Source organism: Hoplias malabaricus, chromosome 5, assembly GCF_029633855.1.
Source record: "Hoplias malabaricus isolate fHopMal1 chromosome 5, fHopMal1.hap1, whole genome shotgun sequence".
Taxonomy (NCBI): Eukaryota; Metazoa; Chordata; class Actinopteri; order Characiformes; family Erythrinidae; genus Hoplias; species Hoplias malabaricus.
Genome location: NC_089804.1, coordinates 25,838,456 through 25,855,395, shown reverse-complemented (window position 1 = coordinate 25,855,395; position 16,940 = coordinate 25,838,456). Strand labels below are relative to the sequence as shown.

Genomic DNA, 16,940 nt, shown 5'->3' with positions numbered 1-16,940 from the left:
AGCTTCCTCACATTGTGCTTTGTAGCTTCAGGTCCACTGATCCCCCCCCCCCCTCTCCTCCTCCTCCCTGACCCCTGGCCTTGAAGCAGAGGTGGATAGACCTGCTTATGGGACTCTGCAATGTCAGCATGTTCCTCCTGTCTCAGATTAAATGGCTGCTGGGTCGGTTGGGGCTGGTTTTCACAGGTGTCAAACCTGCTAACGTTAACACAATTGCTAGAGCTCCTTTTTTTGGCCACAAAACAAAACCCAGATGCTGCTTAGAGACTTTTTCTTTAATCGTTTTCATCCTCATTAACATTCACAATATGTAAAACAGATCTGCCAATCAACAGAATGTAAACGTCTGAGCTGCGTGTCACAAATTGCAGACTGTTAGACAAAACACACAGGCCAAAAACAAAGCATGTGTGTCAAACGATGCAGTTCGTACCTTTCTTTAATTTTACAAGCTGGACATCTCTGGTCTGTCCTGAAGTGATATGTTTAAGTCTGATATTAAAAGGAGAATTCCAGCAGTAACTCAATGTTTGTGTAAGTCATTTGAGCTACAAATGAAGTCAGTCAAAATGCTCTGCTATGAAACGGTTCATTCTAAAGACAACAACCCTGAGTTGTTTATTATTTATTTTTTTTTTTACAGTGGTGATGATAGGAATCAGAGTGTGTCTTCTAAAATCCTCAATCCAAAATGACCAATCAACCTGTGTCTTCTATATTTTCTATGTACACTTAATAAAAATAAAAAATAAAAGTGCTACAAAGGGTTCTTTCAAAGATGTCATAGAACCACTACTGTTTCCATAAAGAACCGTGTTTAAGAGATGTGTGAGTGTGAAGAACCTTTTAAAAGTGATCTTAAAGTTCTTTACCCGTTTAAAGATATTAGCAAAAAAGGTTCTTTATGGAACTGCGTCTTAAACATGCTTCATACCTGTGTGATTACGATTTTAAAGATGGCGCAGAGACAGGTGCATGCTGTTGTCTTATTTACCACTGTCAGAATAACACTTAAAAAAAGAAAGGTTCTACAAAGGTTACTCACAGTATGAAGCAAGTTCATATTGACGACATCTGAATATTTGGTGGATATGAGGATTTCTCTGTTTAACCAGATAATTTAAACTCAAAATCAAACCGAAAGAATACTACGCAATATTCTCGACTTTGGCCTTGAAGGGAACATCTCAGATCGTGGGGAAACACAGTTCTAAGCTACTCCCTGGTTATAGGCAGCTGAGAGAGAGAGAACACAATCATGGAACACCCTCCAGGTTCCTATCATCATCACCAGCACTGAAAACTTCGATTTTGTGTAGTTTCCTCTGGATTGGAGCATTTTACCTTAGTCAACTCTGAATGACTGTTTATGTGTACTGCAGAATCTCTTAAAATATAGGTGGAATCCTTCTTTTTGGGTGGGGGAACTTAAACAGAACTCTTTAAGTGTTGGCCACCACAGGGGGCTGGTATTTTGTTCACTTTGATTTATGTTTTTCTCTGACTACACTGCAGTAATATATAGGGCTTCCTCAAACTATTCTGTTAAGAATAATATTTAATTCGCAGGAGAAAATATATACTTTTACTATTTGATTAAAGGGCACAAGGACCATAAAATATAGGATCAATTCTTGCTGGTACATCTTAGAAAAGTGGGAAAATGCTTCAGTTGTGCAGTAAAAAAAGGACCAGGTGCATAGATTCCTATTTCTTTCCCTAGTAAAATAGAGGTATCCAGTCTTCCATTTGAATTAGTTGAAAAATTCTATAATAATTGTAAGTGCTAATAGGAAAACACTGAAAATATTAAGCTAAACACAGAAAATAATTACAGACGTTTGGCAATGCCATGGTCAGTTGAATCAAATGGAAAAAGGAAAAGATCACAGAAAATAGAAAGAAAAAAAATAACCTTCAGACCACTGACCAATGAAAGTACAGTTAAAATATTTACAAAAACAAAGCAAATGAACAACCGTTTCAAAAGAGTAGAAAAACAATACAAATGTGAATATCCATTTTTTTTTTCTTTTTTCGTTTATGTCAGAAGGTGGGTCATTTTCTCGATCACAAGGTACAACATGGTCGGCTGAGCCGTTAACAGAAAGCAACACAGGCACAAACCCTGATTATTTCCCATTACGCACCACACAAACATATTTAACATTCACAGGGCACTGAGCAACTTGACATCTGCACGAAGAATGGCATCTGTAGGCACAGCGCACTGCTTCATGCCCTGTGCGCACACACGTGCTGAACGAACGCTTATTCAAATCTGTTGGATTTAACGATCCCATCTCTGGAGAACAGCAGGTTGTAAGAGAGAGAGAGAGAAAAAAGAACGTAACAGGCCTGATATTACAATTTTTTTTAAAAGCGCTGTCCATTTAACAACTACAACTGGGAAAAACTAAACAGTTATGTCCCAAGGTAAACAGCACGAGAAGCATCTGTAAGCATTGTTTTCATTTGGACTTCAGTGACCACCTGCATAAAACATCTTTAGTGAATTTTGGCCTTGAGGTTTCCCTTTTTAAGATGGATCAACCTCTCAAGTACAGGCCTGTGGAGCAGTGGGAGGAGTCGGAACGACGACCGCGGGCCAGAACTTATCATCCAACAAGATAAATACTTAAGATGTTTTGTGCAAGCTGCCACAGGTCCCAAAGACCCACAACACTGCAAAAACTATATGTAGTACTTAATACAGGAATATTCTTTACCAACCAGTTTCTACAGAGCTTAAACCAGAGCAGTTAGCATATATTACAGCTTTGTTCATAATAGCCATGACATTCCTAATAGGGATGGGCATATCAGTCAAATTTAACAATATGTTTTTTCTCACAGCATTAATCAATTAATAAAAGATGAATATCCCCCTTCTCCCACCTCTGGGCAAAAGGAAAAATAAGTTAGCGTTTATTTTACTTAGCGTTCTGTTTTTTTTTTTGTTCGTCCACAGCAAAGTGGACGTGTTCTCTTCTTCCTTTCAATTTTCACCCATTACAGTTAGGCTTATACAACACAATTAATATAAACACTACACTAGGGTTTTTTGTGCTAACCGGCTAACTGAACAGGACTTGAAATTCCACATCGTCTGTAGCTTCATTTGGAGGAACATATACCAGTCTACAGCTTTACGATTCTGTCAAGAAATACTGTCAATGTGCTTGCGGGGTCGAGGCGAGAATGTAGCTATCTCAGAAAAAGCTCTGCCCTTGAACACACCCTCTCTGGGCTCAAAGACATGGCAAGGTCCACAGAGCTCTGTGTAGAGATGCTGGCTAATAGCCAGGATTCTGTACTTTCCTTAATTTTTACAGTGCCCTTTCGTAGAGTATAGGCATGTCTTTTGCTTTAGGTCAGTCATGAAACGATATGAGAAAGAGTTATAGTAGAAAAAGTAATACCCAATTCATTCATTTTCATCGATGAAACAAATTGTCCTGCCCATCCCTAATGACTATTGTCCGTTCAAGTAATCTTATCTTTCTTAAACCCCCGAAGCACCAAAGACCAGGAACCTGACCCCAAAGCATAAGGAGAATCTCCTTTTCTCTCTCCATCACCTGACTTTTTTTGGCAGCAGAAAACTGATTCAGTTAAGGCACCGCATTAGCATGGTTTTGAATTTCACACTTCCAAGGTGTAAGCTTAAATAATATCCGGATTAGAAAGTCAAACAAGACACAAATTGGAACTCACTCCCTTTATATAAGCACCCACTTAAAAGTTTTAAAAAGCTGCTCAATCTCGCTCTTTTTAAACCTTAGTTTTGTTGGATTTGCTGCTTTATCCAGTTTCCTTTTTCAGTACTTTTCACCTTCAGTGGCTTAGCAGTTACATTTGTATTGATTTATTTCTGCCTTCCCCTCCCATGCTCCGTTATAAAGTGTCTTCGTTTCAGCACTTCAAGCTGCATTTTTCAAACGTACAAAAAGTGCTTTATAAAAAGTAAATTTCACAAAAGTTATTACTTGGTCAATAAAGCTGTTTTAGATTCATCCTCCTTAAATGCAATATTTCTGGGAAGGTAGATGTAAATATGTCTAACCTGAATAAATATCCTCACAGCTCTATTACCATTTTGACTAAAACTTGGCTTACACTGTGCAGACTTTAAAACTGACATGACGGTGTGTGACGAAAACATCGCAAATCTGCCAGAAAGGTCCGTGAGCTTGTCAAAAGTGTTTACAAAGCATTGCTCCCTCCTCATGACAGAACTAATCACGTCTGATTTAAAACAGTGTAAGCCAAGCATGAGGGCGTTTTCAGACCTTGTTTGAGTTTTGCTTAAAACAAACTTTAAATTGTTGCAATTGCACAAGGCAAATATTTCAAATTAAAGAAACACACCTGGTCTTAAAGACAGTGGTAGGACCAGAACCTATGTTAGATTCTTTATTCAGAAAACAAACATCCAATTCTATCTTCTCTGTAAGAGGGAGACAATCTCATTATGATTTGTATCACTGTGTTTCTTTAATAAAATATCTAGGGATTCTGCCCTTTGTAAGAAAGATACCCGAGAATTACATTTTAGGATATATGTGTTTGAACAAACTGACAAAACCACAAACTTTAAAATGAATAACACAGCCAAACAACAACCTTCTGGCTGTACTATAGAAGGTGAATAGTTTGTTTATATGTGGCAACACACATTTCCCTAACAGTCCCGCAAACCCAGTCCTCTCCATTAAGCGATCGAGCAGTTTATTCCACTGTTTATTCACTAGGGGCATCTCAGTTAGGGCTTTGGTCTGCAATAATTTCAAATAACATGTTCTAACTCAGGAGGCAACTGCAACAGGATCCGTAGAACGTACCAAAGAGGTAGGTCTGAAAGTGCCCAAAGAGCTCTGCAGCTTGACTAAGTGCTATGGAAAAATATTTAAAATTCCTGAGACCAATTTCTGAGATGCTAAATGGTTTCCATCTTATTTCAAATCCTTTTACTCCTCCTCATTCACAATGCACTAAAAGCTAGACCACAGTACGGAAAGGAGAATTTTAAAAAAGCTGAGTTGTCCCCAATGTACTGCTTTCCAAGTGTATTACGACGGTTGAAACTAATGATGTACATGATGATTTATGTAACCTTTATCCAGTTTTGCATTTCTTAGTAAGTGTTGTCAGTTTTAAGCATGGCTTGCAGATATCCTAATTTGAGTTACAGAGGTAGGGTTTTGCATTGTGCAAGAAGTACAAATCCATTTCCTGTATTTGATCATATGCCAAAGGAGTATTACGAAAGGCATTTCCTTGATTACCTACTGGAAAATAATTAAGTTTGCAACAGAGACAACACTGCACGCATATTAGCTAAACTCAAGCAGTAATCTGTGATTTTGTTGACAATTAACACATTTCTTAAATAAAAGCACCATTTTAAGGTTAAATAGATTTGGGTGTTTGACGTTTAAAAGATGAATTATGATAATAGCTTTTGAATGGAAAAAATTGTAAATGACATGGATTTTGTCTGTTTTTAAATTTGGATGCTCACATTCATTTAGTATTTTGTAATTCCTATAACATAGATATTGACTGAACAGTCGTGAAAGCATTTCTAGAGATATAAAAATAAGCATATAAATCTGTGGTACTCCACAAAGACCCTATAGGCTGTAATCTCTAACCTAGGCATTCTAAAGAGATTTCTAGAAGTCCTTGAGATGGTGTTAGTGCAGTTATTTTTGTATGTGCATCCTTTGCCTGACTGATCTAAGCTCTTGTGGCAGTAATGTCAAGGTGCTTGGAAAAATATGGCAACGGGTGCAACATAAGGAAAAAGTCTGTTTCTAAATGAGCAAGTCTCACTCTAGGTACGTTACAAGGCAAAGAAGGGGAGGTGTGGCTTTGCAAAGACAATTTCTCCCAAAAGGCAAATAAAAGGGGTTAAATGATTTGACTGAAAACACGACTAAAATCCCCCCCAAAAATACCTCGTAATGTAAAACTACCCAAAAGAAAGAAAACAAGTCCCACTTCATGAGAATCTCTGGAATACATAAAAGGAACTCTTTACCAACAAAGAACCACAAAGAAGACGCTCCATCCGCATCCTGACTGAATATTGTGTTCATTGAACTGCACTGAAACCATGGTCGGGGGGAAGAAGGAGAAGAAAAAAAAGAAAGTGAGAACAATGCCAACCATGTTTTTCATGTCTCAACTACAGCACAATATCATCAGTATGGCTCTTCCCTGTAATCCAGTCTCTGCTCTTATAAGGACAGCCAAACTATTAATGAGAATCCTTTGGGAAGTGTGTGTCCAACAGACATGTATGTTCTGATTGCCTCATGGTTTTGAGCAAAGATAATGTAAAATAACCCTTTCAGACACAAGAGAACCCATCACCTGCAAGTAATATCTTGAATACTTGTCCTCTTTAGCACGAGGGACAATTTTGGTCAACAGGCTGAGGTTGTACCTGCATCTTAAAATGTACAAAAAGCAGGGGCTGGGGAAGAAGATACACATGTGTGTAGATGCAAACCCACAGACACCAGTAGTCTTTTTTTCCCTCTAGGTCTTCTGTGGATCTGGAGAGAGAGGTCCTGGTGTGTTGGTGCCGTCTAAACTATGCACTGGCATGGGTATCTGGGTGGAGCCCAGGACCGAAGGGAACTGAAGAGACAATTAGATAAGAGAACATAAAACAAAAGACAAACTACACTGACAAGGAAGAAGGCAGCAGGTGGACTGAAGCTGAACTCACCTGAAAGAGCGTGTGCGCCCCCTGTCTGCGAGCAGGACTGAGAGGTGCGACCGGACTGAGCGTGCTCCAGAAGTGAATGTTGGAAAGCAGAGGGCTGGGTGTGAGGAGCAGAGGTGTCTATGGCAAAACATAGAAATAATAAAAATACACTAAAGGACAACACACAAAACCGTGAAAGAAACAATCCGAGGGAACCGCAATGGTTTATGGTTGGAAAGTTTACTAAACAAAAGTTCTGCGCAACAGTGGAAATTTAGACAGGCTAAACTCAAAATTAAGGAATCTCTGCATCATGACAAAGCAAAAATCAAAGAAAATACAGCCCCTCATCCTTCATCTAACTCAAAAGATGGCTGAAAGACAGCAGAGGATGATCCTCCAAGCTGAGTGTATAGCTGCTCATAAATGCAGGCATTATGCGGCCTTAATGAGGTCATCCATCAAAGTTACATTCAGCCAAATTTCATCATATGACCCTATCAGTGTAAGTACCCATCCAGAGGGGGCTTTCAAATCCACAAGCAAAAGCAACATCCATTCCTGGTGCATTACTGCCATCTACTGTCTATAGACAGAGGGTTCTCAAAGGGGGGGGGGGGGGCAACAAATCCACAAAGCTACATGGAAAGGGCTCACAACTTCACTGCAAACATGCACTTCTGTAATCTTAGAACCTGTCAATAGAGAGTTAACCCTTTTAACAGCAGGATAAACACTCATACTGATTGTTAAACACACTTACAGCTAACACACACACTGTAAAGAATTGAACACTATGTAAAATGTGGGTTTTTCCTCCTGGGGCTCCCCCTAGTGTAATTACTTTTTAAAGCACTGTACTGAAACCAATGGGGAGAGTGAAAAGCGAGGGGAGTTTTCCAACATTCCTCCTAAAATTCCAATTATTTTGCCCAGAGTAGCTAAGACAGAGGCTCCATTCTCACTATTACAGGTCAGTGGAGCATCACAATGATGAATCTGTAATTTTAATATAGTGTTCTTTTAAGTGCAAGCCCTGAATGGGATACATTCCTGGTACTGACCTGTAGGAAGGCTGGTGTGAGCGAGGCAGACAGGGAGGGACTGGACAGATTGAGAGGGCTCATGTCTGAGCTGGTCACCAGCAATGTGGGCATCAGCTCCAGGACCTTGGGCTTTTTCGACTTTCCGCTCAGGCTGCGTGCTGGAGACAGCGACAACTCAGAACCCCCCGACTCTGAGGTGTGAATGGTGTCACTGGACACAGAGGAGGGCTGAACCTAACACGGGGAGAAGAGAAAAGAGGGGGGGGGGGACTATGTTTATAGCAACATAAGGAAAGATCGGTTACTTGCCCACCTCTGAAAGATACATAGTGCCGTTTCTGCTGTGCTGAGCCTGTGACAGAGGCTCTACTCTTCCTATTATAAGTCAGCGAAGCATTACACTGTTTGCTATAACAGTGAGATCACAGGTTCCTGTCTCACCAGCACTCAATCAATTTCTTGCATTGCCTAAAGAATCTTTGCAGATATGTACACAACAGCCCTCTTTATATTTCACAATTAAGAGCACTTAAACTTAGTGAAGGGTAGGGAAGATAATTTGATTTCAAGTCAGAGATACAGAGAGTTGAGTTTGAATAAACTGCAAGATGTTCTACATTATGAAATTTAAGTTTGAATACATAGGTTTCAAGCAATCGGTTGTGTTCCAAGCGTACAGTCAGCCTTAAAGAAACATCTACAATTTTTTTTTTACCTGCAACTGCAGCTCAGACGGCTGGGAGGAGATGGACTCGATGTCTGTATCAATCACCAGCTCCTGGGAATCGGTCAGTATGGTGGGGGAGGGCGAGCGACAGGGGAGTGGAGGGGAGATCCCTGAGACAGCCGCTGAAGCCGTTTCTGTGGCTGAGGGCACCTCGTTCACCGCTTGCTGCTTGTGCTCAGACGTTGGGAGTGGGGTCTGGAGGGGATGTACAGGCACCCCTATCTTCATTGTAGCCTGCACTGGTCTACTCTGAGGAATTGTCCCAAATTTAATGACCGAGGGTGGCTGTGTTGCCTCCTGAGCCAATTTCTTCTCAACCACCTTCTCTCCGGGGTTTTCTATCTTCACAGACCTGAAAAGCTGTGTTCCGGACTGCAGAGACGTCAGGGTGAAAGAGGTGTACAGACCTGAGTGGATGTAGTCATTCCGACTGGAGAATTTCTGTTGGCCAAGTATTCCAGAGCCACGCTCTCCTGCTGCTTTGTTGTCTTTGTTTTCCCTCATGGTGCTGGTGGCTTTGTCGGGCAATGGAAGAGAAGAGTAGCCAGTGCTCCCCTCGCTAGCCCCTTCAGTTCTCGCCATGACATCGCCTTTGAGAATGTCCGGGTAGGACACAAATCGGTACACAAACTTTTGGCCATTCACCTTCTTGATGATGTTCTGGAAGTGAAAGAAAAGAGAACCTCAGAGAACATTTATCACAACTTGCTACAAAGTGCGATATAATTCTGATATCAATATGAACAAATTAATATTTTAATTTTTATTTTAAATTAAAGTAGTGTGGTGTGTTCTCCCTGTGTCTGCGAAGAGTGTCCTCCGGGTGACTGTCTGTGAGGAGTGTGGTGTGTTCTCCCTGTGTCTGCGTGGGTTTCCTCCGGGTGACTGTCTGTGAGGAGTGTGGTGTGTTCTCCCTGTGTCTGCGTGGGTTTCCTCTGGGTGACTGTCTGTGAGGAGTGTGGTGTGTTCTCCCTGTGTCTGCGTGGGTTTCCTCTGGGTGACTGTCTGTGAGGAGTGTGGTGTGTTCTCCCTGTGTCTGCGTGGGTTTCCTCCGGGTGACTCTCTGTGAGGAGTGTGATGTGTTCTCTCTGTGTCTGCGTGGGTTTCCTCCAGGTGCTCTGGTTTCCTCTCAGTCCAAAAACACACGTTGGTAGGTGGATTGGCGACTCAAAAGTGTCCGTAGGTGTGAGTGTGTAAATGATTGTGTGAGTGTGTGCGTGTTGCCCGGTGAAGGACTGGCGCCCCCTCCAGGGTGTATTCCCACCTTGCGCCCAATGATTCCAGGTAGACTCTGGACCCACAGTGACCCTGAACTGGATAAGCGCTTACAGATAATGGAAGGATGGATGGATTTTAAATTAAGTGAGTTGAACTGATGCACTGAAATGACCCTCAGTCAGTGACAGGTGTTGTCAATAATGTATATTATCATATTGTTATTGAAATATTTTATATATCGCGCCATATATTGGTATTGAATTATTGTCCTGCCATACCTCCAGCACAAACTAGCCACCTGGAAAATCTACAGCCGCAATCACATTTTTTTTAAAATCTGACTCAAAACTGCAGCTTGTAAAATTACACTTGGGGATTTTGAAGAGCTCCAATGCTGCCTGGGTTGGTGGCCAACAAAAACCTCCAGCAAGAGGTTGACATGTACACACAACGGAAAAACTTGGCTGATCTGTGTTCAATCTAAAATGAAAAAATAAAATAAAACCATACAAATAAACATTGCTTAACCTTACCGCTGCCATTGTTGTGGATTCAAAGCGTCGGTTCACCAACTACATTTTGCGGAGAGATTTTCTAATGGAAAAGGGATAAGGGCTGAAAAAAGATGCCATGCCGAGACGTGTGGGTACCACACAATGAAAAAGGGCCACAGTAAAATTTCACAACCTTTGTGTATATGGCCTGAGTTGGACGTATAATTATTATTACAATTTCAACAACAATTTTTTCCTGTGTGTGAGAAACCAGTGTAGAAGCATTATGTTGAGTATTGAACACATGAAACAGAAGCAGCAGAATACTAGTTCTTCTTGGCGTAGTTTTCTGCTGTTTCTGTTTCCTCTGTTTCAACCTCAACATGATGCTCCTACGTTTGACAGTAAAATAAACTGGCTACATCAAATTTCAAGCAAATAAGAATATTTTTTTGCAGAGGAAACTTTAATCGAAATATATTTAAAATAAATAACATTCCATGAAAGATGCAAGATGTTCCTCAAAGTTGCCAAAGGTAAAAGACAAAGTCAAATTTAGACAGAAGCCAGGCTTATCCAAATTTCACCTTCGTACTAAAGTAGACCAACAGCTGTCTTCTAATTAGGCCTATAATTGGGTTGTTCACTAGAGGGGGCAATTACCCTTTGTCACACCTAAAGAATATATTTAATTACCTTCCAAACTAAGGAAAATGACAGGGGCCAAAAAACGTTGGTATTTTTTCTCCCCTTTACTCCAGACACTACCTATTACCACTGCAAGCCACAGAAGAACAAAGAACACAACAAAAGCAATATAAGCAAAGTCTGAGGGGCTACACCTTTTCACCGCATTGTACATTGTATATAAACAAACACACACAGCAAATAAAATAAAAGGTAATTAAAAAAAAAAAAGATTTTTGTTCACATGTACAGTTTGGTTTGAGACTTATTTGTTGTAGTACTCTTAGGAACTTTTACACATCCTCGGGAATTACAACAACTCGTACATAACACTGAAAGTCAAAGGATGTCCCTAAGCAAAAATGTAAATGTTCAATTAGGGCCCTTAAGCAGTGAAACAGTACACCTCAGTGGCATTAGTTCTTCAGAAGAACAACTAGAACATTCCAAATGTTATATAAAAAGTATGATGGTGCACACACTTGTTTTTTTGGTCCTTAAAATAAACCATTTGAAAAGCCCTATTCCACGCTTCTCTTTCAGTTTTGCAAAACATGCAATTAAATAAATTAGCCACCATAAGGAATGTGGAAGGAATGTGCAACAAGTTTGCGCCTTGCTGTTATTTACAAAAGACACAACAAAAACCTGCTCACGCTTATCCCACAGTACTCCGTCATAAACGTAAACATTCTGATTTGAATAAAGCTGCATAATACAGAGTTGGAAAACTGCCAAAATCCAAGTAGAAGCATAACCAAATAACAGTCAGTAAATCTTTGCACAATTATTTACTCCAAATGAAACAACATGTTAAACTTTACTTCTGGTGCAATAAGTCTAACAGAAACGTCAGAATTCAATGTTCACTCTAATCTTTTCAGTAATATATATCCCCAAAGCCTTTTTTGACCCACTTGAATTACATCCAGGTTTTCATTAGGTCACAAAGACCTATCAGTGAGGATTGGAGGACAGTATGTCCTACAGTGAACAGTAAAAACAAACAAAACTTCAGTGTTTCTATTAGTGCTTAGGGAGAAAAAAAAAATCATTGGCGTTACTGCCTTAGTTCTAGGCGGTAAAATCACTAGATTTCCCAAGTATATCAGATTACCAGTATAAAATATGCAAAATGAATTTCCTTTACAAACAATGTTATTAACTTAGCACCATATTGTAAATATGCACCGTATAGAAACAGAATTTTTGTGCGTGTGTTTTTAAAGCTTTGTTCAATTATCTATATCCATCTGCCAAAACCTTTGAGAATAAATCACTATTGCTGTGGGACACAAACACTGATCTGCAGTTACATATGATCTAATCACCCAGCACAACGGATCTCAAAACCATCCAGATGAAGATGCAATAAAACGATAAGACAGACCAACCTTGTCGTAATAGTAACGCAGGGCCCGGCTCAGTTTGTCGTAGTTCATGCTGGGTTTGTTCTTGCGAGCTCCCCACAGTTTGGCCACCTCCTCCGCCTGCAACAGCTTGAACTCCCCATCTTCATTGGTCCAGCAGATGAGCTGGTCATTACTGGGGTCCAGGAGCAGCTGCAGCAGGAACTGCCACAGGGTCACTGAGCTGTCCATGCTCTCCTCTAGAAAAAATAAAATAAATAAATAGAACAAGAAAGCAAATATCCGCTCTGTTACATAATGTAGACGGCTTTACACATTCCTTACACAATCTCTAATGAAGAGATTTACACAATGCTGAAATTGGACTATTAGATTGGAAAGAAGTACATTATGTAAGTTTTTAACCACCACACTGATCCTTAAATTACAAAATAAGAGCATGAAGACAATATTCACAATATTAAATATTCACATAAAAAGTACAGAAATACTTTAGATCACAGGGTTCCAAATAGACACATATATCTGACAGGTTCAGAAGACTTCATACATTGTATTTATTCAGCAGCTCCACCATTCATCTACAACCCAGTGCAGATGAGCATACAGGTTATATAAGAGAAAAAATAAAAACACAAGCTTTAACATTCAGGTATAGTACAAAGAACAAGACAAAGCACATGTTTTAATGTCCTGGAACATAAAAATCCCAAACGTGCATGCCCAGTCTGATCAGCCCAACATTTTCATAAGGCTTCTGGCCAACGCCATACATGGAATAAAACAAAACTCTATGCCATATTAAAATTCAACATGATAATGACTTCAACCGAATCCTGTCGGCGTGGTGGGAGTTTGCAGCCTTATTGCTCTGTCTGTGAGTAAGCGGCTTAAATGAAAATGGAATAGGCCTGGAATCATCCCATACTCTCAGCTGGAAGCTGCGCACTAAAAAGATAAAGTCACCCACACACAGTCTGACAGAGATGTAACCCATTAAAAATAGCATAACTGAGACATAACTGTACAATAGAGACGGAAGTGGCATCTTATATTGGACACGGGCTCTACAGGTGCACATTCAGCTCAAAGACCAGGATTGTTTGTATGAAACAATGTACTTGTTTCATAACCTTTATTAAGTCTAACGTACCTATATATTATTTTCCTTCACAGCCACCAATCATTCCCCACAAACTCAAGTCTTCTAGAGCACAGTAAATGCATCCTCAATAACTGTTCTAAAGCAATCCCCCCTGACCAGGGCCCCTGGCCACAACATTTTACCCTTGACCACAAAGTCTGTTGCTTGAATGGATACATTCCTTGAAGATTATTTTTTCTGCATTTTTTCCTTTTAAAAAGGAACCTTCTTGGTTGGAGACAACAGAATTTATCAAAGAATAATTTGATGAAAAAGCAATAGGTCACCACAAAACAGCTTATTTTTAAAAATTTTTTGTTCATCCTGGGTACAGGACTAGTTTGGCTTGGTAGGTTCATTGGTCAGGTGATTTTTTTTATTTCTTAACACCCGAGTTGAAGAGCTGATCAAATCTAAACCATTACTTAAACGGCAATATTATTTAACTAAGATCACACATTCCCATATCACTGTGAAACATTTAAAGGAAACCTATTATAACCAATTTCCACAAGTTTACACAATTCACTGGGGTCTGTGGTGTGGTTTGGTAAAAAAAATGATTCAAGGATCAAGCGCCACAGCATCGCTCTCACCGTGGCTAAAGAGCTCTGTTCAGAACGGCTGGTTTTAGAGCCTTTTCCTTTACATAAGAAATACATTAAATGAAAACGCGCCACAGTTTGCCACAGGCACTCAGAAGCAGCAGGTCTCGCTGGTTCTCTGATTTGTTTCCTTGATTTAAACTAAATCCTAAAGCAGGTGAAACACAAATCAGCACTTCGGCTACATATTCAAAGCACTGCAGAGGGTCACCACAAAGCAAGTGTTTAGTGCAGCACAGGACATTAAATGTTAAAATTAATGTGCTCCTGATTCTGCATAGTAGCTGGGCTAATGGTTAAAAATATGGGCTTGGGACTGGAAGGTCACTGGTTCAATCCCCACAACCAGCAGGAATATCCATAAACACCTAACGCCAAAAATGCTCCCCCACTGAATGACCTCTGGTCTGGGTGTGTGTGTGTGTGTTTTCTCACTGGGCCCAATTTCTTGTGTTCACTGCTAGAGATGGGTTAAATACTGAGGTCATATTTCGCTTTACTATTGTACAGTGACCATAAATTATGATTATACTTTTTTTAAATACTTTATTTACACAATATTATATATGTATTATGTCACACTGTCCACCCCTATGTGCATTAATATTAAGGTATGTATAATAATAATAATAATAATATTTTGTTTAACATGACATTTTTTAATCATGACTATATGCTTCTCTCTGCATATTATGTATATTATGAAACACTGAACTGTTCAACTATACACTGCAATAACAAATTAACTTAATTTCAGATAAATTCACAGACCTGAAAGTGTGAAGAACTGGTCTAGACTATTAAATAAAGTTATATTCCTTAACTACGGGAAGAAATAAAATTCTTAAAACAATGCTCAGCCTGAAATACAACAGACAGCAAAATAAAAATAACTCCAGATTTATGACACAGGTCTATCAACTTTTAGATTCAATTCTTTACAAACGTCGCCTTTTCATACTGGTAAATTATGAACAAACGTAGTATTTCAATGTTTTAATTTGTTGTAATGCCGCTAGCTTAGTGTAGTTTAAGTAGCTTTCTTTTTACGCCAGTTTATTCAAATTAAACTTTCCACCTTAAACCGTCAGCAGTTACATTCTGGCGCCTCAGGCGCCATAATGTAACTGCTGCACTATTTAAGGTGGAACGTAAAATTCTATAAAGTAGCCAATTTTAGTCTCATGCTAACTTAGCTAAATAGCAACTTAATTCTGTTAAACAGTTCCAGCTGGAAGCTACTCGCATGCTAAAGTGTTTGCTTGTTTATTTCAACGTACCTCATAGACTAAAGCTTTCAGGGACGACCTTACTAATCCTTTTACAACGTAAACAAAAACAAGTACTCCTGTGGGCGAGTACATCATCTCGAGAGGAAAGGAGCAGCTAGCTAATGCTAGCCAGCTCACAACATTATAGTTTGGTATTGTAATGTTCAATCATTTGGCTTACCTTCCAAAGTAGATCCATCCAAGAAAGTCTAATTCGTCACGTTTCGACACATAAAATGAACGCTAGGTGGTCAGTAGTGGAGAGTGGAACTCGGAATTAAAAGAGTTCTGGCTAATCCCACCCGTGTTTTCGGCTATAAAACAGGAAGTTAAAATGTCTGTCTGTGTGTGTGGGAGAATTTACTTTCAAGACCCCTATCAACACCCTGAAAATGCAGTATGTAAAAAAAGAAAATATATTACACAGCATCCATGTGGGATATATGTTCTCATATCCACCCAACAGAAAGAAAAAGCCAGTGACATGAGACGAAAGATCATTTCCTAGTCCATTAATAAATCAATTAATGCTCCAGAGCGGGGCACTCGTTTAAAACAATCATGTCAGTTTATTCGTGTTCCTTCTAAATTTTAAAGCTGATGCCCCATACATTAAAATAAATATATAAATAAATAAAAAAAATTAAAGGGCCCTAAAATAATATCACGATATTTCAGGGTATTTTGGCGATAATGATATTCTTGACGTGATATGAAAAAAAAAAAAACACTCAAAAACATTTGTATTAATTTCCAGAACACAGTATTGCAACACAATAAATGCTATATTAATATTAACTATATTCAATTAATAATATATTTAATTTCTTATATATAACATTATATTTCCATACACAGCTAACAATTTCAAACATTCAGAAGGAACAACAAATAAATGTGTAAGCATTTGCTTATTTTGTAAACAACTAACTTACGAAGGTTCTGAAATTGTACAAAAAATAATAATTCCACCTGTCGCTGTGCCTAAATGACTCACGTAATAAATGTATACCGTATTACTTGAAACTGCATGACGTCACTACGTAAACAAGTCAGAATATAAGTTATCACGACATTGCTTGTTTAAAATTGATTTTGCAATATTATTGCGCACGATACAATATGGCACAACCTTAATTGATATATTAAAATACTTATATATTTTATATTTTGATTACATAAAATAATTTTTCATTATGTCAACAGAGTATTGTGTAAATGGTACGGAAGGTCAGATGTAGTAAATATACACTTCATTTTTAATAGCAATCAAAATGTTGTACAGTGATTTATTTATTTTAATTCCCACACAAACTACATGAACGTGATCAGGTCTGTTCAGCAGAAGACTCTCTGACTCACCCAGACCACTAAGTGTCAGTATAATGGCTGTTTCCTAAAGTGAAGAAGAAACATTTCAGGAAATACATTTTAATTTACTTCTCCAAGACAGATCAGTTGAACTATTCTAAAAAACACACAGATAGAGTAACGATTTAGTGTCTGACTTATTTTACCTGGTTTTATTCATATGAAAATGTTTTTGTTTTTTTCCTACACACCAGTTGTCAAAAAATTAAAGACACTTATAATAAGTGAATTCTCTTACTTTAGTATGGACTCATTGTGGACAATGACAAACACTGTGTCCATAGAA

General features: G+C 38.9%; 1 protein-coding gene across 3 annotated transcripts; it reads right to left on the bottom strand.

Annotated features, from left to right (window-relative positions):
• Window positions 1–71: 71 nt before the first annotated feature.
• Window positions 72–15,748, bottom strand: elk4 (ETS transcription factor ELK4). Of its 3 annotated transcripts, XM_066672992.1 has the most exons (7): window positions 15,465–15,748; window positions 12,288–12,502; window positions 8,483–9,154; window positions 7,786–8,001; window positions 6,743–6,859; window positions 6,525–6,651; window positions 73–2,305 (listed from the first exon to the last, which is right to left on the bottom strand). In XM_066672992.1, the coding sequence occupies exons 2-6, from the start codon at window positions 12,492–12,494 to the stop codon at window positions 6,550–6,552; spliced, it is 1,314 nt and encodes a 437-aa protein (XP_066529089.1). In that variant the 5' UTR covers window positions 12,495–12,502; window positions 15,465–15,748; the 3' UTR covers window positions 73–2,305; window positions 6,525–6,549. The 3 variants fall into 3 exon arrangements, with proteins under 3 accessions (XP_066529088.1, XP_066529089.1, XP_066529087.1); XM_066672991.1 differs by lacking the exon at window positions 15,465–15,748 and adding an exon at window positions 15,293–15,412 and having other exon boundaries at window positions 72–6,651; XM_066672990.1 differs by having other exon boundaries at window positions 75–6,651.
• Between the last annotated feature and the right edge of the window lie 1,192 nt (window positions 15,749–16,940).

What these genes read in the sequence shown, in the direction of transcription:
- elk4 (XM_066672992.1), bottom strand. Translation starts at nt 12,494, where the DNA reads ATGGACAGCTCAGTGACCCTGTGGCAGTTCCTGCTGCAGCTGCTCCTG. An exon ending in CGTCTGAGCTGCAGTTGCAG is followed by an intron (nt 8,002 to 8,482) that starts GTAAAAAAAAAA and finishes TCCCCGTGTTAG; the next exon opens with GTTCAGCCCTCCTCTGTGTC. An exon ending in TCACACCAGCCTTCCTACAG is followed by an intron (nt 6,860 to 7,785) that starts GTCAGTACCAGG and finishes GTTTTGCCATAG; the next exon opens with ACACCTCTGCTCCTCACACC.